At 38.5% G+C, this 25,990-nt stretch overlaps 1 protein-coding gene and 1 long non-coding RNA gene across 5 annotated transcripts in view; one reads left to right on the forward strand and one right to left on the reverse strand.

Annotated features, from left to right (window-relative positions):
• The first annotated feature begins 692 nt into the window (after nt 1-692).
• LOC139138314 (uncharacterized) overlaps nt 693-25,990 on the forward strand; it is a 61,029-nt gene continuing 35,731 nt past the window's right edge. For both annotated transcript variants that reach the window (XM_070706638.1, XM_070706639.1), the window contains exons 1-4: nt 693-1,132; nt 14,044-14,421; nt 15,425-15,631; nt 15,828-16,031. In XM_070706638.1, coding sequence (XP_070562739.1) covers nt 1,066-1,132; nt 14,044-14,421; nt 15,425-15,631; nt 15,828-16,031 — 856 coding nt within the window. In that variant the 5' untranslated portion in view covers nt 693-1,065. The remainder of the gene's footprint in view (nt 1,133-14,043; nt 14,422-15,424; nt 15,632-15,827; nt 16,032-25,990) is intronic.
• Nucleotides 18,151-25,345, reverse strand: LOC139138313 (uncharacterized). Of its 3 annotated transcripts, XR_011553576.1 has the most exons (5): nt 25,133-25,345; nt 23,952-24,731; nt 23,518-23,590; nt 19,442-19,616; nt 18,151-18,419 (listed from the first exon to the last, which is right to left on the reverse strand). It is a non-coding gene; the product is annotated as an uncharacterized lncRNA (long non-coding RNA). The 3 variants fall into 3 exon arrangements; XR_011553574.1 differs by having other exon boundaries at nt 19,442-23,590; nt 25,133-25,327; XR_011553575.1 differs by having other exon boundaries at nt 19,442-23,590; nt 23,952-24,057; nt 25,133-25,323.

Raw genomic sequence — 25,990 nt, forward strand, 5'->3', positions numbered from 1 at the left:
TTATTTGGCAGCACTTTTTTCTGTCGTTTGTTTTTCTTTTTTTATACGCAAACTAAATCGAGTTGCTTATGTTATTACTTCCCGTTCCCGACACGTGTAAATTGTCAGCAGTTAGCCCCACCCTAGTCTGCAACAATAGAGCGCAATGCACACACACGGTAGCAGTGACTGATACAAGGCTGACTGTCTGGGCGGTAAGGAGGTGTTGCATAAACTCCCCGGACCACACCCATATATATCACATAAATGGGGAGGGGGCTTTCATCTGAAAAATGCGCAACTTTCCCATCGAGTATCGATGGCCTGATTGCACCACATTCCCAAAGGAATTTGTCAGTTTAGTTGCTGAGCACGACAGTGCGATCAGGTGGATAACTTGACGTAACGATATCGACGTCGCGAAAAACCAGATAATATTTTTCTACCAGTGCACTGTTTCCGTCGAGTTTTTTGTAACTTGTCAACAATACGAGCTAGTGAACAATGACGTAAACAAAATATTAATTTCCATGATATGATCAGTTAATTATCGACATTAAATTCGCAGATAATTATCGACATTAAATTCGCAAACTAGGGCACTAATAGGTATAGTGAAATAAATTTCCTCCGCTTATTTTTTCGAATCACTGAGTCCACGCCGTCTGCCTGTAAAGGCGCTATACTGTTTGCTAGCTCGCATACCTTATCAACTGCAACGCCGTGCGCCTCTGATCTTATACACAGTTAAGGGGACTCTTTCCCAAGAAAACAAAAGTGACCACAAAAGCCGCATCTGTCCGTCCGACGTGATTCGAATGTCGAGCTGGTTCACCGCACACCCAAGCAAACCAAAACAGTGGCTTTTGTTACCGCGCATTTGCACAAGAATACGATGTATTTGAATAGGCAGGGCGCATAAAAAAATCTGGACAGTGAAGTCATTTAGGCGACCTGCGGCTGATCTCGCAATGGTATACACGACTGAAGGAAATACTTAAGCTGCAATCCCGTGGTAAACATACACACTCGGCACAGTAGGTTACGGAACGAACGCCATCCGATGGTGGTGAAATCGGCGGACGAATGGATACCGCTGGATTATTGATATGCTACTATTTTATTGCACAAACGTTGACGCTCGGAGTGTTAGGTAAGTTGGGCAGTTCTTCGTTTGTCAAATGTGACGTATGGCATTTATGCTTTCTGTGTATAACATGTTTGACTCTACATTTCTCGACATGGCGCTACCGTCACAATGGATCAGGTGTTGGTCGTCCCGAGTAGCTCTGCTCAGGGCATGGGGCACATTGTATACGACGTAAGCCAAAGGCGAGAACCGCAATATCTTGTATTAATAGGATTTTCCATACCTGCATCTTTCTATCATTTAATTGTTTCAGTAACGCGCTCGACTTGTTGATGATATCCCATTGTTTGTCATAATCAATGTGTGAGGTGCTCGTGTGCCGTTAAGTAAGCAGAAGCACGCCATGAAAATCACCTCCTAAAGCCGCTGGCGCAAGAGGAAGGTGTATTAACAGTCCATAGAGAGAAGTTATCGCCTTGTCGGTCCCTATCTTAACGTAGTTATTTCGTGTTGGTCCCTGCAGGTCACGGATGCTGACGCATTTTCCCTACGCCCCTCCCTTGCCTACCTCGCCCAGTTCAATCATCACTTTCTTCAACCAGCAGCAATGCGTAAGACCCAAAGCCACTTGGCACGTTCGAAAGGTCAGGACGAATCAATCGCCAATTTATTGTTCAATAACAGTTGACTGGTGTTTGGAAAAGATCTTTGCGGCGTAGCACTTGTGAAATGAACACGCCATTCAGTAGTTCCTTTGGAATTTAGACTATGTGTACACCTTGCCTGTCACGGTGACATTGGGTGAACCACATCCATGGTGAATTTACCAGTGCCCGTTGTTACTGCACTGAATCATCAGAAAGGTGTCTGGAGTTCAGCTAGCAACTCACTATGTCTATTAAACATGTAACTCTATACAAATTTTATTGGAACACTTTCACTGCAAGAAGATTCATACACGTTCAAAGAGCGCTGGTCCTCCCATTCCTATAGTTATACGGCTCTCGTGTTATTGCTGTATACTTAGGATGTTACTCAACTCCCTCTCCTCTTGGAGGGTGACGAGAGTGACTTTGCAACCCTACAAGTAAAGCAGATCTTCAAAGTTGGGGCGATACCCGATATCTCAGTCTTACAACTGTGCTGGACTCAGCGTTCACTTAAACTGTGTTGGGTTTGCCCTGTGCTGTCACCTGTGCTAAAATGATCCCTGCAGACGGTGGTGAAAAGAGACAATGTTCAACGTGGGCTCGGGTAGCAGATGTAGATGTGTCGTCACACTACTCTAGAAAGGATGATCTTTTGTCCAAGATCATTTATGCGTTTTCCAGTTATTTCTATTGTAACCTTTGTCTTTCGCTTACATAAGGCAACTTTTAATGACCACTTCAAAATGTGACCCATGGGAACATAGGAACTGCATCAACTGTACAAAAGAGCGGTACAATATGTCATATTCCTTTGTCAAACGAATAGAAGTCATGGACAATGCGATATGAAAACTCCAGTAAAGTCAAGGGATTGAAAGAATAGATTTTGAAACCAACACTCGACGAGAAAACAAAAATATGCGACCGGGAAAGGGAAAGCTTTTCCGTGATGAGTAACTTTGTTATAACTTTATTCTGTTTAGACTGTAAGTTGTCACATAAGCTGCGTCGGGCAATCTTTAATAACTACAACAAAAAATCCAAAAGATCCATTAAAATTATGTAACAAAATTCATTCTGCACACGGCATATCAGAGTCTGTTCTTTTTCAAGTAGACAGCTGCTTCTGTTCTGTCAATAATGCGCGGCCGCCTTTTGTTTCTATTTACATGTTGTTATGATTTAACTGGCTAAAGCATGCAAGGACGAAAAATGAATAACTGTAAATGGACATTGTTACCCGTTGTTCCATAAGCATCGTTGCTGTCACGCATCCGCCTTGTCTAAATTGAAGGAATGCGGAAAGCATGAAAGTTTTTCCGCGAGAAACCCTGAAAAAGCGAAATGAAATTAGAGACATTCGGTGAAAAAGCTTGCGAACTTGACAAAGACTCTCAACAAAGTTAAGTTGCTCCGAAGGAAGGCATACATTAGACACATAAAAGAAGAAACGAAGTTCTCAAACTCTAATTACGTGGGCTAGTCAATGGAAATTAAAAATACATATGATAATCCTGTTATTTGCTGTCGTCATGTGTCCATTTAACCCTTTTACCGTGCATGATATGACCCAAACCCATTGTTTCAGTGTTGCAGACCTGTTTACATGAAATTGAACTGATCAGTACACGACAAAATGCACATCGAAGACAGCTTTTGGCGCTAACAAAATCTCACAATTTTTCGCTGGTCTATCTTAAAGGCTTTTCTTGATTCATTTGGATGTCTGCCAAAAAAATAAATTACCGCTGTCATTTTTAACCTATGAATTTGATTTTGGCAAAGAGATCATACATGAGATGGTAGGCATTTTTCATTTTAAATCCTGGCATATTATTTGAGATAATTTGCTTCTCCGATCCAATAATCTGCATGTCATTTTTAACCCATGAATTTGATTTTGGCAAAGAGATCATACATGAGATGGTAGGCATTTTTCATTTTGAATCCTGGCATAATTTATTATTTGAGATAATTTGCTTCCCGGATCTAATAATCTGCACTTCGACCCTTTTTTTCATAACAGACGATGAATATAGTCTAAATGATAATCTCATATTTGTTAGCGACATGTCATCTCTTGGCTTTAGACATAATCTTGCTGCAAATCTGAGGGCGATTGACGTTGTGAACACGGTGGATGGCTTGATGGATAAAGGGAGAGGAATGTATGAACAGTGTCACATTGATCGATGGGTGTTGGATGAGTGACAGGCTTGTGGTGAATACAAGACTAAGTGATTGACCGCCAACCTAACAAAGTTCATCGTGATAGTTACAATTGTAACCTATAGCAGTCAGTGTGTCTTTCTCGAAAGATGCCAATATTCGTAGACAATGGATGACATGGGTATACTACACGTGACAATCTGCAGCAGAAACTCGTCGCTCGCAAATTGTATTGATTACACTCAGTAAAATATTGAATCGACTCAGGAAAATAATATAAAAACAAAACAAAACAAAAACAAATAAAAACAACCATGGCAATTAAGTTCAGCGCAGTACTTGTGAGACGGGACCTGCCTTTCTCGGGGACTCGGACATAACAATCCACTGACCTCATCAACTCTATCACAGGAGGCCACAAATACACCTAAAGGACGTCGATTAAGATGCCAGGGTAGACATTTTTGTCAGCGTCTGTCCACGCATGAGCGGCTAGCCTGTACACATGAGCGAAGCCACACAAAACTATAAACATTGCAAATTATTAGGGGACGGGCAATTATATCGTAGCTAAGACGTTCAGAATGAGACAATAGGTTTTCTACCGCAAGCTATTAAGTTTTACGATAACGCAGTGTATGCTTGCAATTTTTTCGTGTTGAAATAAATGTACAAATTTCAAATAGGTATATTTGACTTCCTTTCATTTCCATTATACACTGGGTGTCCCAAGAGTAAGTCTTTAATGCGGGGTTCCATGCTGAACTTTACGTTGAAGTTATTTTGGTGATTTCTACACTAACTTTCATCCATTGTAGTTTGTGCGAACGTCCCACAAATTTCAACGAGATGACGGAATAGAATACTTATTAACAGCAGGTGTCTGCCACTCAATAAATTATTCCGCCAAATGTGTCGGCAAGAATGCAACGACAGCAAGAAAAAAATAATTAACATATACCCCTGGAGCAAGGTCCAGGGTCTAAAGAAGACACAGACTTTCGACAACTCAAATAAAAAAAAAATTCGCCCTTAATCAACGGGATGAAAGGGATCAGACATTACCGCCAGATAGTGATACAGAAATACAAATGGAATAGCGCAAAAAAGCTGGTGGATCGTCGAAATCCTCATTGTTCTTTTCGCTGTGAACGATTGAGAGTGAATGTTACTTTTTTTCAATGGAACCAGTGATTTGTAACGTGTTACCAAAAATAACGAGTGTAGACCAAATGAATGGTGGAGTTACACCTGTTCCTAAGCAATCATGGATTCGTCTTACAAAATATCAGCTGCTGTATATATGAAAACAGGAAACGACGGTCACCTTACATCAAACCTGACCCGGTTAGCTAATAAACCTCCCTCAGTTATTGTACAGTATTCAGAAGTATTTCTGTGTGAGTCATATTGCTTTTCGAACAAAGCAGAACAAATTCCAATCTGTTGTCGAAAACATGAATGAAAGTGTGAGGCGCACCGCTATAAAGGAACTTTGGGCGGGCCTCTGTTCAGGTAGGGAACTTGAAACTCAACGGTTCCGGCGAATAGTGAAACGATGATGTCAATGCCCTAATCACTGTGTTAATAAAATTCTGCAGGCAGTTATTACCGCTGATCTTGATCTGAACGTCGTTGACAGATACAAAGCGCCTTTGGTTGCTTTCATTGTCAATGAAATGACTTTATTTATTTAGCCGTAAACGTAGGTATTCACTGCCTTTTCATGTTTGTTTGTCGAGGATCTATTCTGAGTGTAAGGTAGGCGTATCAAACACAATTGGCAGTTTTAAAATTAAACCTCATCATATTTCAGCACATCCATTGCTACTGTTTATCAACATAAATATACTTTTAATAAAGGATAATTTGATCATGCAAATAGACGCCAAAGGTTCTGATTGATGAAATCGCGTCATGAGCGAGATTTGCAATGAACAAGTTTTGCACTGCAGCAGACTACATTTGAGTCATGGATCACAAATCACCAGGCGGGTCAAAGGGTCTTTGTAAGGGCCGACCAAAATACAACATGACGGAGCTTCGCAATTCAAGAAGCTAATAATACTGCCGTTGACGGTGCGGTACCTTACTATACTAGATTTTGATACAGCACGTTGTAGCGACAGATCCCCGGAAGTCCATCCGCCATCTAAAAGCCAATGACGACGACGACGACGACGATGATGATGATGACGATGGTGGTGGTGGTTGGGTCGACAGTTCAGTATTATCCAATTCATTATGTTTGCATGTTGCATGTAAATGAAAACATCCTCGTAACATTGTCGTTTTCTTGACACTTTAACAAAAAACACTTGGCATGAGAAGCCTTTTAAAAAAAGAATATTCAAAAGTGGTGTCACAGTGCTAGATTTCAAGTTAAATTGGCAAGATTCTTTGCGAAAATGTATTGTTGTTTTCCTCCATTGCATGGTCAGAAACATACATATTCATAACGCAATCTAGAAGTCATTTGTAAGGAAATGTTTCAGAACTCTAAGACTGCAGGAAATATCGATGCTTCAGTAATCTTTAGCCCCCCCCCCCCTCACGTTTGAGGGCTTAAATTTGTCACGAAGCAGTGTGAACTGCATAAAATCAAAGGGTATGGTGTATTTCCATAAGAGGAATCTCATTAGTAAGACGGGATCACTGCTTTTTCATAAGATATTTCTTGTCTACCCACTTTATCCTACCTCATATATGCAGTTATCAATTGGTAAGAAAATGACAATATTTTAACTTTAGAATAGTCATCCACTTCAGTGGGCAACCTGTAAATGTTAATGTTTTTTTCTTTTTTTTTCAATGTCAAATAAATTGTTATGTTCATGTTTCATGTTCCCCAAAGCAGGTTGAGTTTGTCAACTCAGCCTTCATATGTGTAGGCAACATCGTTATTGTCGACAAGTGAATTATGAGTCCGGACTGAAATTCAAATGTAAAGAGTATAACAGTGCATTTTACACGAATAGACTGCAGTGTTTGGGGTTTGATATACAAATCAAAAATGGCGAAAAAATCGCCGAAAGATACAACTACTGGCGCTGTATTGGTGGTGAGCGATGGCGGTTAGGTTCAGTTTACGCCAGTTGAACTGATGCCAACGATTTCAGAATATTTTGTCTTGAGGCGACTCTTCTAGCTACTTTAAATAATATTTTCATTTTACAGTGCTATAGGACACCTTTCAAAGGGTCACAGGTTGATCCATATTGACAGTAATTCTGATAATCCGCACTTGTCATCTTACTGATTTTGTAATCCTTCACGCACTATGCCACCTGAAATCATCGTCTAACCGAATTACTAGCTGTCTGCAGAAGTCAGTAACAATTTGATGTGTCCCAAAAGTTGACATTGTGTGCATACGTTTGACCTTGTTTTTCGACATGCCGACATAATGAGTGTAATATGCAATTTGGGTTAAATTTTTTTGAGGAAGAGATGTTTCGATGTCGAATATGGCTTGACTTTCTTTTGCAATTTTGTGAAAAATACACCAGAATTTTAGGTTTTGTACATAATTTTCTAAACTGATTTGGAACTGTTCTTTTCCGTTACGCGAGTTAAATTTCCTCCTCGTTCCGTGTAAGCACTCGTGCAGGCGGGGAAGGGAGAGAAAGTTATGTCCAAGAGAACCTTGCCGTAGCATCATCTCAAGGACAACAGTCAAAGACTGACCTTTCTAATCTTTACCAATTGGCGGATGTCAATGAGTTTACAGTCAGCCATCCACTCATACTGCGCCTCATTGATGTTTTCATCTACTGTGACGATCCAACTCAATTGTCAGTGAACATCGAATCCCCGAACAAGGTTTACTGGTTTTGTATGGCCTTTTATTTGTTTTTAATCCATGCTAGCAAAACCAAGGACAGTTATACACAGGCACTGCATGCATACAATGAGAGGGAGGGGGAGGGGAGGGGGCGATGCGCATGCGTGAATCAGACTCTCGAAATTGTGCTGTTTCTCGACTAAACTATTCTCCTCAAATACAACGAGGCTGGTTTCTGGGACTTCGGGGACTGTTTTTGTGACTTTTGGATGCTCCATTTTGCTGACCTTTTTGATGAATACACAACTAATGGACATTATGTAACCGCACGGGAGGACCTCAGGGCTCTACTTTACGTCAGCTTTTTTATTCAAGAATTTTATCGACAATATGACTTTCATCCGCAGCGCCGTCCCCGATACATATGCTGATTTTCTGACAATACTTCAGCGACAAAAGCGTTGTCGATGTTTATGATGCTTTCCAGTTAATCCCTGAAATAGTCCTTCGTGTCTGTGAATGGTTGCATACTTTTTATGTATGACTGCCACTGAGGCAAGAGTATCCTCGCCCTGTTGTCACCAAATCATCATTAAACATTCAAAGATTAACAGTGGAATCATCTTCAATTTCCAATCTGTCAAACACTTGATAGGGAAAACCTGAAGATTGGATTACGCTTGCGCGACAGAGTGAAAAGTGATCGGTCATATTTAACTTCAACGTTAGTATTGCCGAATTGAGTATTAACACTAGAGTATAATTTAATTTGCCTGAATAATTTATTTTAGATTATTCTCGAGAGAAAAACAGACAGAGAGACACAGACATGCATCGACAGATAAACAGACAAACAGAGACAAAATCCCATAGTTGAAGTGCACATAATACCATTGTGATATGTGTTGGCCTTACTTCATACATAATTGGGCGTATCGATTTTGATTAATAAAAGCTCATTAATTAACTCCTATTATTGAACACACCATTCGTATCATTATAAAGCCATGATGGACGTCTCGATCAGTGTTCGAACAAAAGCCAGAATTCTTGTTATTATACCGGGCACTAAGTAAACAAAATATTATTTTGCCCAGCTTGAGTGGAGCATGTGAATTCAGGTTTCTTTGCCAAGCGTAATTTTTCGTACACAATAGAAAACATACTTCGAGTTAAGCCGTGTCATCTCCCGTTGGAAGTCAATTCTTTGAAACAACGAGCAAACGAACTAACCGCAAAGTATACGTCAATGTTCGAGAACAGGGTAATACTAAAATTCACAATGGCAATTAAGACTAAACGCAGACATCTTATTCGAGAACTAAATATGATCTATCATAAGACTTACAAGTTAAGCGGATTTTCATCTATCGATCTATGCACTTTACAGACTCATATATATATATATATATATATATATATATATATATATATATATATATATATATATACACATATATATGTGTGTGTGTGTATGTATGTATATATATAAATATATATATATATATATATATATATATATATATATATATATATATATATATATATATATATATATATATATATATATATCCCACTTTTTAGAGTTCATTTTAACGCTCTTGACCATGGGAATGCAAAAAGATTCGCTGTTTACTTTTCCGAAAATTGAAAATTTTTTGGGAGCCATTTTGAATGCCAAAAAAGGAACTGTTCGGTACTAGTAATTCGTATTTCCAGTACCAAACTTTGCTCAGTGAACCCTTATTATTCTTATTATTGATACGATGAGAGAATGCTTGAGCAAGTTAAATTTAGAAAGTTTAAGTCTTTTACTTTCGAGACGCATATTCGATGTATAGGAAGTAGACCAAAACTTGTAAATCTAGCAATACGGAATACTGAAACAACGTTGAGCTTACGTGAGAACAACAGCTCTTCGTCATTTCCAAGAAAATCGCTTGCAAAATTTATTTATCGAATTCAGTAATGACATGTACAACTGTATTATTTCAAAGTTCGAGTTTGATCCGTATGTCAAAATCCATGAAATGAATTAGGCTATTTGTACCTGAAAGATTATAGAAATCATAGTCCAACGTGTAAAGACTATTCCTCATTCTGAAGTCTGTGTATATATATATATATATATATATATATATATATATATATATATATATATTAAAACTAACAGCCATTCTAAATTTTATTACCTGTAGTTCTTAGCGTGATCACACATGGCAACATGACCGCCACAGTGACAAAATCACAAGTCACCTCACGCATCGCAGTGCAGCAAACAATTTTAAACAGACGTACAACTGACATTTTCTTTCAATTGAATGAACAAATAAATGTGTTTCTTCACCTCAGAAAGGCAAGCCATGTCTCTAGACAACATTCTGTTCCATGTCATTTGGTAATCTTGTTGTCAGACAATGCCAATTGTTAAGAATTGCGCTTTACAGACACTTACGATATTGGGAGCGAGCAAATCGGCCAGCCAAAAGTTCAGTGGAAAATAAAGCGACCGGCTAGACAAATCCCTGACATTGAATGACCCCTGTATCTGCGTTACAGGAATGTAGATAATTCTTGGCGGGAAATCTACTGTGCAGGTGCCAAGGGACGTGATTAGAATATTTCTTTTTGTTGTCGTGGACTGAGATTTCGAATATTTTACGACGGTTTGAATGCGTTGGAAATTCCTGCACGTCAGAGGAAAACTCGCACAAACCACGTACAAAACACTTGTAAAACACGTCAGAGAGCTTTTTCCAGCTACATGAATCTACGTAAAAATGAAATCTTAACCGTAACGCAAGTAGTCTCGCCGTAGACAGGTGTGTAGTTTACTATGATGGCCAAACAGCAATGATTGCAAGTCGGTGCAGGTGAAAGAACACTGCGTTGCGAGAATCATAAAACTCACTGAAGAACTTCTCTTTTGTCAAACATGCATAAAATATTCCACCCAATGGCAATAATTTGCCACTTCAGCTTTCCTATGCAGATTACAGACTTCATCGTGTGGCACCTCAGCCTTGACTACACGTTATCACGTCTTATCATGCTATACTCGTTCTCCGTCGGTTTCGCATGGTCGCAAGTATATATTACATCGAAACTTATGTGTTAGAGTATTGTTCTCGAATACACAGACTTGTCAATGGAATCGAGGTTTATCCGACAGAAATCATTTAAAGCAAAAATTTGGGGAGGGGTTCAATCCATGGACCAACAAAGTTTTTGATACTTAAAGTACACAACAAAATGAAAGTGTAATGAACCAACACTTCGACGTTTAGATTTGTATGGAAATTCAACATTCCTCGCCACTAGAAAGTTAACGAGGCAGAGCCGGATGAGTGCTCAACTGTAATCAGTGGAAACACTGTTCACTGTCTGCCGCGTGACTCTTTTCAGTTCGCTGACACAAAGTCGTTCAAAATCAGCACAAAACTCACCACAGCACAGTGACATGTATCGCTGTTACATCGCTGTAGTCAGTTATAAAACCATCCGGCTTGTTTATCCTGTTCACCCCGATCCACACTAACCATTGAGAACGAGGGGTTTGGGTCAAACTATGGCTATGAAAACGTTACGTAGCTATATTTCAGAAGCACAACTCAGTGAACATCATAACAAGGGGTCTTCAAATGAAATTAAAACATGTCTGTTCATAATCTACATCGTATAATTTAAATGTTGCAGCTATGATGATGAGGTAGATCTAGATATCGTGCACGAAATACATTGTTTGTAAACAGAAATTCGCACAGGCGCAGTTCCGACGACTGATTCCATTTAAGGTAGGATGCGCCATGGGGACAGATATTCGGACTCTCAGATATTTAACATTCTTTGATCTATCGCTTGTTTGGGCTCATTTTAGAGCTTTGGAGAAAGAAAAATTATCCACGTCTTAGTTTTGTGAAAATTGAAAACTTTGTCTCCCCTTGGGTAAACACAGGGATTGCGGTCACTTTGAATTCGAATATCGGTAAGCTTAAATGTTAAGTAATTTGTTTCTCTAGTACCAAACTTTGCAAGATGACCCCTGAATTCTATTCTTGATTTGGTAAGAGGATGGTTGAAAGTTTCATTTAGGAAAGTTTGAGTGAAAGTTAGGGCTTTCACTTTAACTATCGTACTATCGTCCTGCGATCGAAGCCAGAGGGACAACAATGGAAGAGAATTATTTTGAAGACCAGTAAAATCCATAGAGCACGATGTCCTCAAAAATTTCCCCGTGGCTATTCTTCAACTTACTTGACCCTAAAATTGTCGAAGCGTTGTCCAACACCTTCGGTCAACAACCCATCTATTCAGCCTATGTTTTGTTTTCTACTTCTCTAGAATACCAATGTGTGGATACTCAAGGAGCCATAGCCTTAAGCATTTCTCGCTTCTACTTGTCTATGCATTTAGGCAATCGAATTGCGCATGATTCTGCGCGGTGCGGGAGTTGTTGCTCTCACCTCACGACCTTTTCAAATCAATCAATAAACGCAAGAGTCTTTTAAAGGAGAGACATAAAACGTAGGATGCGAGCGGAATTTTGAACAATTCGGTCAGCATTGTTCTGTTTCTACTCACAGTGGTGTCGTTGACCTAATAGAACATTGTTGCCGTCTGGTTTCTGCAATTGTGTGTAAAAGCTAATTGTGCGCGATGACTGATGGGATTCAAACTGTAACAGGGTAAACTATCCCCACCAGCACGTGCAGAAATACATGCATGCAAAGTCAGAAAATTTCTTAAAACATTTATCAGAAACACTTTATAATTGTCCATGATTAAGATAAAACAACATCGGCACGCAAACAATACTGTATGTGTCATCGAACAATTAATCACGTTTCGGGTTTCGGAGTTTATGGTAATTTAACTGTCGTTAGCACCGAAAAGTTTTAACACCAGAGGTAAGCTCATTGAAACTTTACTCTACACCATATTTAGCAAATAGTCTCGGCGCTCTCCTTGACTTGCCCCTCGCTGCAGTAAAAATCTCACCTGATATTTGTCTGATCTACCACTCAAGCACGTTTCCACACTTCTGTTTTTGACTGCTTAATTCTCAGTCAGTTGCCAACATGCAGCGTCTGTGTGTCGACAATGTGCAATGTTATCATCAGTTTTGTCGAACACAGTATAAAACTCTGATGTAAATATTTCTAGACGTTTTAAGCGCCAATTTTAAAGCCCCTGTAGCTGTAACTCTTGAAACATGTTGACCTGAAAAAGGCTTTCTATTTTCTCTGGTTTTCTTTAAATTCTACAGATTTAAAGGATATAGTCTTTTACCACTGAAAAATTGGACCAGTAAATTTAAATTTTGACCGTTATTTTGATTTCCCGCCATTTTTAAAAATTGGTAATATTTCAAAGAAAACATGGCATATGATGTCCCAGTGGAAAGCATTCAGCACTATATGCATTATATTAGACTACTCTGTTCTTTCTGTGAAGATTCCAATGCATATATGCACTGCGTACTGTGTTTTTGCTTTATCTGCATGAAGGCGCCATTTTTTGTTTGGGCAAACATTTATTATTTATCTTGCTCAAAATTGCACATGCAGTCCCAGTGGACAGTTTATTCTACCTGTATAACCACCCCTAAATAAGTACATTCCATGAACTTGTTATATTTTGGAAGTAAAATCACAAAAAATAATGCTAAAAGATACAGCTATAGGGCCTTTAATGATATCCCAGATTTCAGACCGCTATTTGTCCAACCATAAGGTATTGGATGAGTTCTTAAGAATGCCATTGCGAATGCGTCAGTTTCCGATGTTCATTTAGATGCTTAGGCGTTTTATGCTCAACTCCAGTATCCAGTACTTGGTATGGCTCAATTTTAATGAAGAATGCGCCTCAAGGAACGATAATCGGACTCTCAAATTTTTACATTACTTTTCTTATTTATCATTTGTGAGGCTGCATTTCGAAGGTCTTGGAGTAAATACAATTTTCACCGGATTAGTTTTGCGAAGATCGAAACTTTACATTTTCCCCATTGAGTAAACACAGGGATGGTGGCCATTTTGAATCTAACGTAATATAAGGTAATTTGTTTCTCTGGTACCAAACTCTGCACGGTGATTCCTTATTTTTATTTGTGATTTTGAAAGATAGAGGCTGAAAGTTGCCTTAAGAAAAGTTGAGCAAAAGTTTCAATTTCAACTTGAAGGCATGAACAACATTTAGATTTTATGTCTTCCTCTATGATGAATTCTCTGCCCCTTATCCATAGACTTTTGGATGGAAAGACATTTTTCATGACTCTAATTTCGATGTCTTTTCGCCATAATTTAGTTTTACTAAGTTTCTGTTGCTTGATGGAATCGGTGATTGACTTACATCGTTTTTTCTCTGTATAGGCCAGGGCGACGAGGGGCCATGCACAACCCCCTCAATCTTCACAGCGCCAACAGCGACCATCACATCTCCGTCGTATCCGAGTGAGCACGGTCACAACTTGCAATGCACCTACATCATAACCGTCGAGGGAGCCACCAACGTTAACATAGAATTCAATAGTTTTCACTTGGAGTACAAACTAGACTTTTTGAGGCTCGGTGCTGGGACTGAAGTCGGTCAAGATGAATTTGACCGACAGGATTATATATCCAAGTCAGGTTTTACGGGTGACATGGACATTCAACCGCTGACTATTCAGGGTAACTCTGTATGGATTGTCTTCACAAGTGATGTCGACGTTGCTTTTTCTGGATTTTCGTTGACGTATTCCACGTCAGGTTCGTGAAGTTTATTGTCTTTCCTTAACTTTCTTGCTCATCACTGAAGCAATTTATGACGGACGGATGAAGTGCCAGGGAAAGACAGGCCAGTTTAGAGAAGAGATGGAAGAGAAAAATACAGAGAGAGAGAGAGAGAGAGAGAGAGAGAGAGAGAGAGGAGAGAGAGAGAGAGAGAGAGAGAGAGAGAGAGAGATCACAGAGAGACAGACAGAAAGGTAGACAAATTGAGTGAGGGAATATAAAGGACTGCATATCCAGCAGTATATATGTATAGGATAAAGCCCGAGTACGAGGGCTCTTCTGGTATATAAAGTCCAACCCAACGATAAAATGTCGAGGCCGCAGGCCGAGACATTTTATCGTAGGGTTGGACTTTATATACCAGAAGAGCCCGAGTACGAGGGTTTTATCCGACTTAAAAACTATCGCCCCTAACTGATATATTTCGTTTTCAATGTGTTACGTCAACCGTCCCTTTGCCAATGTAACATGTTTAGGATATGAATTAAAACTTTTATTTGTGAAATAGCCTTCCAATGTAATGGAACATCCTATAAATGCCCTAGGGCACATTATACAAATGCCCTAGGGCACAGCAGATTTTGTGTTGCAGCTGGTTTCCGCTGTGTTACCAAATTGAATATTAAAACGTACCAGATGTCTACAGAATATGACATGTTCACTTTGATTGGACAGTACTTTACTACGGTGCTGTCATTCGTTTCTGGAATTTGGTGACCAAGGCTTTACGAGTAGATAAAACACCCTGAATTGAGCACTCTGATTGGTCAATCAACAGTAGATAGTTTTTAAAGTTTAATAAATGCATAGCAAATTGAAAGGGGAGGGCAGATAAAGAGTTTCCGAAATACCTATTTAAGTCATAAAATAGACCGTAGATTTCAGTCTACATCCTTATTAATTTCATCGTAGATCGTAACCTTTTACGCATGCATTGCAGTCGCTTAAAAGAATACAAATTGTTTTTCAACTCTCCCAGAGACATGTCCACCGGGTTATCAGTACGGGAACGCCGGACATTGCTACAAGTTTGTGAGCATACCAGCTACATGGCATGAAGCCAGGCTAGACTGTCAAACAACACCCGGGAGCGACCTTGTCAGCATTAACAGTGACACGACCGCCGGTAACGATCAGGAAATTTCGTACATTTCTTCAGCAATCGCTGCTGTTGAATTCTGGACAGGTAAGTGGTTCCAGTTAGATTTCATCTTATCTTCATCTCATCTTACCTCATCCCATCTCAGGAAACCAAACTGTTCGACTGTCCCGTTATAGCTGGTTTATCTCATCTCAGTCACGGAACCAGAATGTTAGGCTGCCTCGTTACGTACAACTAATTTCATTAAATAATCGATTCTGATATGAATTTCCGCTGCTAGGTCTTTCTGATCTGTCGGTCAATCAAGTATGGCGTTGGATTCCGGTGAAGTGCGGCGCCTTCACCGAATTATCAAGATGGGCGCAAGGCGAGCCATCCAATCAGAACGGGGATGAAGACTGTGCAACTTTGAATAGGTTAGGTTCTTTTAGAGCCAGAGAATGTGAGAGAGCCTACCCCTACGTATGTGAAGTCAACGCTGGAGGTAAGTATCTAAGGGGGTTGGTTACGGGAGCTTACAATACAGTCTCTACTTTGTTGGGGGGATGCGTTGCCGGGTTTGAAAAAAATTCTTCAAGGTACAAAATTCCAAATGTTGGCAGTTTGTGCCAGGAAACATTGACTGCCTTAATTTCAAATCCCAACAATAATTCAGAGACTGTCTATACATAATGCGGCAGCGCTTCCTTACGCAAATATGTCTGTCTCGTCAGAGGAGTCATCAGCTCATCAGCATATAGTTCTTGTATCTGTATTGACATCATTCAGGCATTCATCAGGTGCAGCCAACGAACAATGCTCTTTTAAAGGGGTCCTTACTATGATAAGATATATTGTGCATGACAAGTAATGTGAACTGACTAATTTTAAGTCATGAGGGTAATTAATTAGCTGTTCATAATTTGCCCTCCCACTGAAAATTTTTCGACTTACCCTCCCGCACTCAAACTTCATTTTTACCCACTCCCCACTAATTTTTGTCTGTTTCCCCTCCCCACTGTCAATTTTTGAAGCTCCCCTGCCCTGGGGCGAAAAAACTTGCCGATTTCCCCTGCCCTGCAAAAAAATTCCCCTTAAATTTTGCTCACCAATTTTTCTGCAGACATGAAGCTACCCTATACCCTCAGATGGAAAAACCTGTGGATTTTCCCCTGCCCTGTGAAAAAAAAATTTCTCCTGAAAATTAACATTCCCATGCAGATACTAACTGCAGTGGCCTTCTATTTGGTTTCCATCCCGAATTACATTGATGGCTGGCTCCTACATGCGTCTTCTACATAACACGAAATCCCAGAAAATTGTATTTGATTTTTCAATGCATATATCCACAGGAAAAGAAAAAACATTGTGTACCCATAGAAATGTTAAGATCTTGTCTCCACAAGTTTTCTAAAATGGCGCCCTTTATCGTCACAAAAATGTCGACATACGTTGTCGATGTTCTGAGAATAGTCCCCCTAGCACAGGTCCAAATTTGTTATCGGTTCACCTAATGCTATTTTCGTTCATTTTTTGGTAAGATTTTATGTGAAAATATTACACAAAGATTGCCAAAAGTCCTATTCAAATTACCTGCACTTCATTGTTCGAAAACTCCAATTCTACCTGCACATTTGGGGTACGTTCAGTCACAAAGCACTGGTCACGAGTTTAATTTTGTAAATTAACATTTTTGACGAATTTTTTTTTTATTATACAAGAAGGTGAGTAAAATACTGTGCAATACTTTTGTTAAAACCAGTAGATGGAACTGTCCTTGTGAAAGTTATCATTGAACTAATCTCTACAATCAGGACTCCATTGCACAAGCTCTTCATGGTTTGGTACTTTTCTATTTTTGATTGAAAGGAAAGATGCAGAAAATGTAACAAATTCTATGTAATGACCTTGGCCATGTTGTTGGCCATTCGGGTAGATAGTAAAACAGCACATTTAAAACCTGTGGAGTTTAAGCCTGTGTACATTCTATTTACTTACCTTGATATTTTAAAAGTTCGTTTGCAAGTCTTTTATTATATTGTTATCTTAAATTTAAAACGAAGAGTAGCTTTAACATCTAAGAATTTATTCAGTATTTTTAACAACTGCAGTATTGTGTATCAATTATAATTTCTTCTCAAACAAACTTAAGGTACAACTATACAAATTTAGCCTTGATCACTATGGAAAGTGGAGATCAAGCCGATTGAAGATTTTCACAGGGTGGTCACACAAAATAAAGTGTGTCACCACACAGTCATTTAGAAAACTGAAACCCACCCTCATATAAGGTCATATGTAAATTAGAGGTGATTGTACACACCTTTAAGCATGTTGAAGCAACCTGTAATCCCAAATAAAACCAACACTTTTATTTTTGAAGGTTGAGTTATACTGGACTTTAATATTAATAATATGTTTTTAGGCGACTGAGGAAGAGACCGCTCTGGTTTCGAAACATGGGGACAAAGGGTCACGGCTGTCAAAGACACATCTGACTACGCCCACGTCTCGCCATGGCTCAGTTTCTTTAAAATTAACGACTCGTTTGTTAATTTTCACACTAACAGCCAAAACACAACTCACACAGTAAACACACCAAAGCACATACAAGACAAGATGGGTGATGTGTGAAGCCACTTTCCCTTTATTACATAGTCATTAGCAACAATACTTATATTATACTTAAAAGCCCTATACGGAGGAAACTCTCTGTTATTAAGGCCATAGTGTCCATCGAAAGTAGTGAAAACTGGTTCCAAGTGAAGATAAAGAGTTCCGTGTTTGCAAGCAAGTCTTCTCTCCTGAATCCACGTTCAATTCAGTGCCAGTCTAGAATCCTTTTATGTAATATTTCATACACAATTTGATAACGGAATCTTCCTACCTCTTCCTGCAATAGAAAATTAATGTAAAACTGTTACAAGATAATTAGCATAATACTTATCTGATTGAGTCATCGATTAATGTTCCAAGACAAGAAATCAACCTTTCAAAGCTAACGATTCTCTGTTGCTTAATAAGCTCAGAACCCCTCTAAATTATATATTTTTCAAAAGCCTAGATATAGGGAAACATTTTTGTTAGCATAGTGTCACCATTGTTTACATAACCATCACGTGATAGGTAATTTGCATAACCTTTCATAAATCGGTTTTCCTTATGTTTTGTTTCAGTGCTTTGAGATATATGGCTGAAATTTGTGCGAGTGCAAGCTGTCCCATGGATCTTTAAAAGTGTGTCTCAGAATTTTGTTAAACCTTATTAAACAATTTTTATGCCAGAAAACTTCCAGAGCAGCAAATTTAACCCTAATTAATGTCTTTAAAATTGTGCTAAAAAAAACTAAGCAAGATATAAAAAATCTGAGACACTCTTTAGAAGAGCATTGTGACAGCTTGTATTCCAGCAAGTTTGAGTAAGATATTTTGAAGTATTGAGACAAAATATAGGGAAAACAGATTTTCGAAAGGGTATGCAAATTACCTGTCACGTGATAGTTATTTAAATAATGGTGACACTGTGGTTACCAAATTGTTTCAGTATATCTAGGCTTTCAGAAAATGTATAATTTAGGGGGGTTCTGAGCTTATTAACCACCAGAGAATTGTTAGATTAAAAAGGTCAATTTCTTGTCTTGGAACCTTAAGTTGGTGACACTGCATGGCTTACCTGCAGAGTGTAAATTTCTATTGGCTACTGGACACTTGTGTCATTTACATTTTTCTGCTATAAAACATGACCAAAAACTTCTCCACTACATATAATCTTGACAGTAAGCACAGCAGCAATCAAGATATTTTTAATTCATTTTGAGACAGCGGAGCTAAAAAACTAACAAACAATAATACTAAGCATGAGTCTGTCTCTTCTGTGTTATGTTGTGCATTGCACTTCCACTACCGTAACACTTACTTGTGTAAAGTTCACAACAACATCACTGGCAATCAGTCTGGCAAAAATGCACACAGCGACACCACAATCAAACCCGGTTTTTTGTTGGGGCATCTGTCTTACACATTCTAAGGTCCAATTCCATACCGCCGTGTCTTTTCCATAGACTTTTTTCCTCTCCAAGGACAAATCTTCTCTATACGACAAAAATGGCAAAAAAAATTGAAAATTAGTACAATAGATAATTTACACTGTCAAAATGTGCAATAACAAATTCTGAAACCATTCAGTGGATGACAATTAAACTCAACAAGCTGAGCATCACAACGTTCTCCATCATTGTGCTTGTGCCCTTTTTTAAAGTAAGTTATACAAGATTTGATTCCATTTGGGAATTTCTTAATTTTTCTTTATACATTCTCATTTCATATTGGCAATTTCCTTGTGTATACAGGGTGTTCACGTTATCTGTGGCCGTTCAGTTCAGATGCCTAACATGGCACATGGCTGTATACAAAAATGAAATTTCTCATTTTCCTCTTCCGAAAGTAACACCTTCTTTTAGCACCTTGGAAAATCAGAAACCTGGATGTGTAAGATATTCAACACCCTATTGTTTAAAATTGCATTAAATGGAGCATTTAGCAAGCTTCATTTTGTCCTATGTGCTGATATTCTGGGGCTATCCACCATCTAAGACAGTTGCCCATACATTATGGCTATCTGCTAAATTAAGACAGTTGCCAATACATTGTGGCTATCTGCTATCTAAGACAGTTGCCTATACTTTTCGGCAATCTGCCATCTTAGACAGTTGCCCATACGATTTGGCTGTCTGTCATCTAAGACAGTTGTCCATACATTGTGGCTATCTGCCATTTTAGACAGTTGCCCATACATTGTGGCTATCGGTCATGTAAGACAGTTGCTAATACATTGTGGCTATCTGTCATATAAGACAGTTGCCAATACATTGTGGCTATCTGTCATGTAAGACAGTTGCCAATACATTGTGGCTATCTGTCATGTAAGACAGTTGCCAATACATGTGGCTATCTGTCATATAAGACAGTTGCCCATACATTGTGGCTATCTGTCATATAAGACAGTTGCCAATATATTGTGGCTATCTGTCATGTTAGACAGTTGCCAATACATTGTGGCTATCTGTCATATAAGACAGTTGCCAATACATTGTGGCTATCTGTCATGTAAGACAGTTGCCAATATATTGTGGCTATCTGTCATGTAAGACAGTTGCCAATACATTGTGGCTATCTGTCATATAAGACAGTTGCCAATATATTGTGGCTATCTGTCATATAAGACAGTTGCCAATATATTGTGGCTATCTGTCATGTAAGACAGTTGCCAATACATTGTGGCTATCTGTCATGTAAGACAGTTGCCAATACATTGTGACTATCTGTCATATAAGACAGTTGCCCATACATTGTGGCTATATTTCATCTTAGACAGTTGACAATACATTGTGGCTATCTGTCATTATAAGACAGTTGCCAATACATTGTGGCTATCTGCCATCTTAGACAGTTGCCCATACATTGCGGCTATCTGTCATCTTAGACAGTTGCCCATACATTGCGGCTATCTGTCATGTAAGACAGTTGCCCATACTTTTTGGCTATCTGTCATCTTAGACAGTTGCCCATACATTGCGGCTATCTGTCATGTAAGACAGTTGCCATACTTTTTGGCTATCGGCCATCTTAGACAGTTGCCCATACATTGTGGCTATCTGTCATGTAAGACAGTTGCCCATAAATTGCGGCTATCTGTCATGTAAGACAGTTGCCCATACATTGCGGCTATCTGTCATGTAAGACAGTTGCCCATACACTGTGGCTATCTGCCATCAACGACAGTTGCTCATTTTCTACTTTCAAACTTTATGAAAAGACATTACCTCATCCGCCGGAACAAATGGAATTGAGGCATTGCATTATCTACGTTCATTGCAATATTTCACCTTTTTAAAACGGTTGGAAACTGTAAATGTACTGATATTTCTTCAGTGGTTCTGTTAGGTTTTTCACAACTGCGTATTTTAATTAATCATGGCTGCCTTAAAAAGCGTAAATTCTTTCAATTTTGCATTTTGAAAATCCTTCTTTTCACATGCACTATATAGCCATACACATACGAAGGAGAGGCAGAGTTTGGACTGCGAGCCACTGGTTGTGTAGTAACGCTGGTAGAGGCCATTTCCTGCAGGGCACACACAGCAACATCTAACACAGGACTGTACAAAAGTTACATACAGCTTGGTCATTGAGGAAATCACTCTTCTGTAATATTATGCCACCCTGCAAACTACGCCTATGTATGTGATTTTGAACAGACAAGTTTTTTTGTAAACGGTATCGAAAGAGGGGGAAAATACCATTTGAATTTACATTTATGCAGTAGTCTTGCATTTGAATAAATTGGAATACTTTTTAAATGAATTTTAAATTCCCAAATTCCGATGGAGGCAAGGACACACAAAACAAATAAATGTTAATGTCATAAGTGTCCAATGTAATACAGTATGAGTGAATACTTTTTTCAGTAAATAGGGTCACAAAGGGAACTTTGACCAAATCTGTTGACATCCTTCAGTAAGCTGTGGGAAGGTAAGGTTTTTGTTGTGACTACGCTAATGTGTGAAATAGAAACTACGGCAAAGAGAGATGAAGAGAGATAGAAATACTCAAAATCTGAAAAGAATACAGGAAAATGTGGTAAATGCAATTTTCAGATATAACTATCAATCCCAAATTGACTCTATTCCTTTTAAAACTGCCTTGATGATGTTGGTGTGGCTGTACCATACACCACTTTCATAAATTATTCGCTTTGGTTGGCCTTAATAGTGTCATGCATTGACCCAACAGTTTACAAACTAAAACTCTTTGCAACAATTAACTAGTTTTTTTATTCAAAAACATATTATAAACAATAGGGCACGCGCATCAAATATGCAGTGTACGCGTTGCTTAGAAGTTATGTCTGTGATTCAGTGACTATTTATATCATGTCGTGCAGACACTTTCTCTTAAGGTTAGCTGAGATTTAACCTAATTTTTAGTGAGTACGCTTCAACACACTGAACAATTTTTTGTTTACGGTCATGAAAAAATATGTCAAATAAGCAGTGTTTTGCATTAATGGAAACACTTCATTCCTAATTCTTTGGTTGTTTTTTTCACAAATAAGTGTTATCTTGATTGAGTATCAGACCATATCATTAAGTACGTATAATTAAATGCATTTGGAGCAGCACAAATTTTATTGAGTTGCAGCTCATGGGCCTTTAATGGACATATGCTCATTTTGGCTATCTATCATCTCAAATCCTATCACTATCATTTACAATTTTTTCTCACAGTAATTGAGCTACGTATAAAGTAAGACATAAGAGACATCACTAAGTGTAACTGATACTAGTTAATCAAGATATCATGTTAGATACAGTAAGCATCAAAGGCTCAAGGTTCATCTCAGTGTCGGACATGAACCGTTACTTCACTTTTGTTAGTAAAACTTACAGATGTAACTTCAGCTGGATTTACTCTAAATTAAAGTACTTTCTGTAGGCTGTCAAATATGCTAGTCTATCATCACTCTTTCACAGTTGATCAAGTCCATGTTGTACTTAAATTCCATTTTGTCTCTGAATAAGTCAGGCTGTGTTATCTACAAGACTTGATTACATAATGATCAATGTCCGGTTTTCAGGTTGATCAAATCATGGAAAATACAGTTTGAGGTTCCTACATTTTTCCCTCATTGCATGCTGTCTTAGGCATTGCATATGAGCCTGTTTGTGTGAAGTGGTAAATCGTCTATTTAGTACAAGTCAGATTAGGTACAATATAATACATCCTACTGACATGGTTATTCACCTCAAACAAAAATTCAAACGTGCAACATGTTTCTCTGGGACGTTTTCATATTCTGCCTATGACAAGTACGGTCACAAAAGCAGTTCCGGATAGTTGACAATATGCCCTGAGTGACTGTGTATGTTTAAATCAAATTAAAGGCATTGAGGAAGAAAAATAAGGCTGAATTAGGAAGCAGTGGTACTTAACTTTTGAATCTGACCCTCTTGAATGAGCCATGACTACCACATTCCTGCTACATGTACTGGTGCTGCGGATCAACCTTTCAGAGATAAAAAGTTTCTATAAGTGAATGTTACAAACAACCATAGTGTTACTCTTACACTCCTCACACGGGTGTAGTATAAAGATGATTGGGTTTATAGTAAATTGTAACATGATCATGGTCAGTCTGATTCAGAATATCACGACTCCGTCAGTATCTGTGAGTTGTGTCCACTGGCCCCGGGCTGTTTATCTATCACTCTATATATAAGATAAAAATCAAAGGCTTCATTACAGGTGAACTCCTCCAATATGCTTGAACATGCAACAACATCATAGACTTCATAACAAAGTCAATTTTTTCACACTAAAACTTCAACTACAAGATAACAGAAAAACAGAAATATCTCGTATCATACCTATCAAAGCGTCGGCTATACCTCATCAACAAGAGCTATGGCGGATCTGGAGCTTTGAGCTGTCAGTCTGTGTCCAGGGGCCGTCTATCTTAAATACTGTATCTCACTTAAATTTAAATAAACATCACTAGAGTAACTGATATTGCTAATCAATATCAGAGCATGTTACATAAAACTGAAGGTTCAGAGTTCATCTTAATGTATGTCTACTGATTTTTCGTAAAACTTACAGATATTCAGTATTAAATGAAAGAAGTTATTTTCTAAATTCATGTATGTTCGGTGGTTCCAGTAAAACATTCTAGTCAGTCTATCTTCAGGGTCGTTAACATCTTCATTTTATATGACCTCTCCGTCAATGTCCAGGGGCTGTCTATCTGTAATACTGTGTCTCACTATATGATAACCATCACTGTAGTAACTGATATCACTTCCATATCAGTGCACGTTTTGTCAAACTGACGGGTCAGGGTTCACCTTCATGTCAATTGATTTGTCAGTAAAACTTACAGATATTCAATAATGGCAGAATTTACTCTCGAATTCACATATGTTAAGTGGTTCCAGCCAAACATGCTAGTCAGTCTATCATCACAGTAAGAAACGTCTTTGTCTTAATTAAATTATAACTGTCTTCGAGGAAGTCAGGCTATGTTATCTAGATTTCTTGATTATATAACAGTGGTTGTGTCCACTTTTTAAGCGGTTTTGTTCCCACATTAAAAAATTTTAAATAGTGTTGCACGATAATGCTTGACTTGGTCACATTAACTTCCATACCTGTTTGGGATCAGAATAAAACAGATAAAACATTGATTCAAAACATTTTGTTGTTTTCTAGATGACATTTATAGGTACATTTACCTGATCGTTGTTTAAAACTGTAAATGTCAGTATATTCGAAATTGTACATCAATACTATAATTTGCAAATTGAGTGTTGACTATAGTGGTAAGTCTTACTTGCAGTATGAAAACTGACTGGCTATCAGTGCCGCTGGATAAAAGAAGAATGAACTCAAGACTGGGATAGAGAATACTTGATTGACTTTGAAAGTTTAACCTATCCAAGTTAGACCTCAGACTCTCTGGTGGAGATATGCAGTTCGTATAAATCAAGACAAAAGGATAATTTGAGCGGCAACAATGTAATGTTCTGTAACACTCTAAGGACACACTTACCATGGGTTGTCCTACGAGCCACGGTGGAGTTGACCGCATCCGCGGTTGTCGGCTCCAGGATATGCTACGTCGCGTTGGCGCGGTAAAGTCGAGCTGAACTCATGATCAGCTATCCCGGATGTACCACAAGCCTTGTTGGTCTTCGAGAATTTTCGGAAAACATCCGATCGATGCATCGCAATAACCGGGGCCATGTGGAATGACATAATTTACGTCATTTTGATAATCAGTAGATTTCGTTTAACACCTCCATGTGTCGGAAATTTTTAACAAAGTTACAAACATGTCTGTAGGCCTACATGTAGCCATCCAATCAGAAAAATAGAAAATACATTCTAAAACCTGAGAACAGCCCCTCTTGCATGCTACAAAAAGACTTGCCCTCCTTTATTAAAAGGCTTGTAATAAAAGGAAAGTGGCTTCACACATCACCTATCTTATCTTGTATGGGCTTAAATGTGTTTTGTGGCTATATTGTATTTTGACTGTTCGTGAGAAAACTGAAAAATAGGTCCATGGCGAGAGATGCATGGGCGTAGTACAACCATGACCCTTAGATCTGTATCTTTCTCAGCTGCCAATAAATATAGGTATAAATCTTTCGTACGTTTATATTTTGTCGATGTTGTTGATCTCTTGTTCGTCTAGCAGGGAGCTCGAATATTATGTTTGGATTGTTTTTTGTATTTTTGTTTGCGGCCTTGTTCCTAATGCCGTGGACTTTGGCCTTTATCAGTGTATCGCATATGTTTGGATTTCTTTTGTATGAGATGATCGGTTGTTTTGGGAATAATTTCCTTAGTGTTTCGTCCTTTTCTATGTGTTCCCAGTTTTTGCACATTGCTGTTTTTATAGCTT

The sequence above is a fragment of the Ptychodera flava genome, chromosome 8, assembly GCF_041260155.1.
Source record: "Ptychodera flava strain L36383 chromosome 8, AS_Pfla_20210202, whole genome shotgun sequence".
Taxonomy (NCBI): domain Eukaryota; kingdom Metazoa; phylum Hemichordata; class Enteropneusta; family Ptychoderidae; genus Ptychodera; species Ptychodera flava.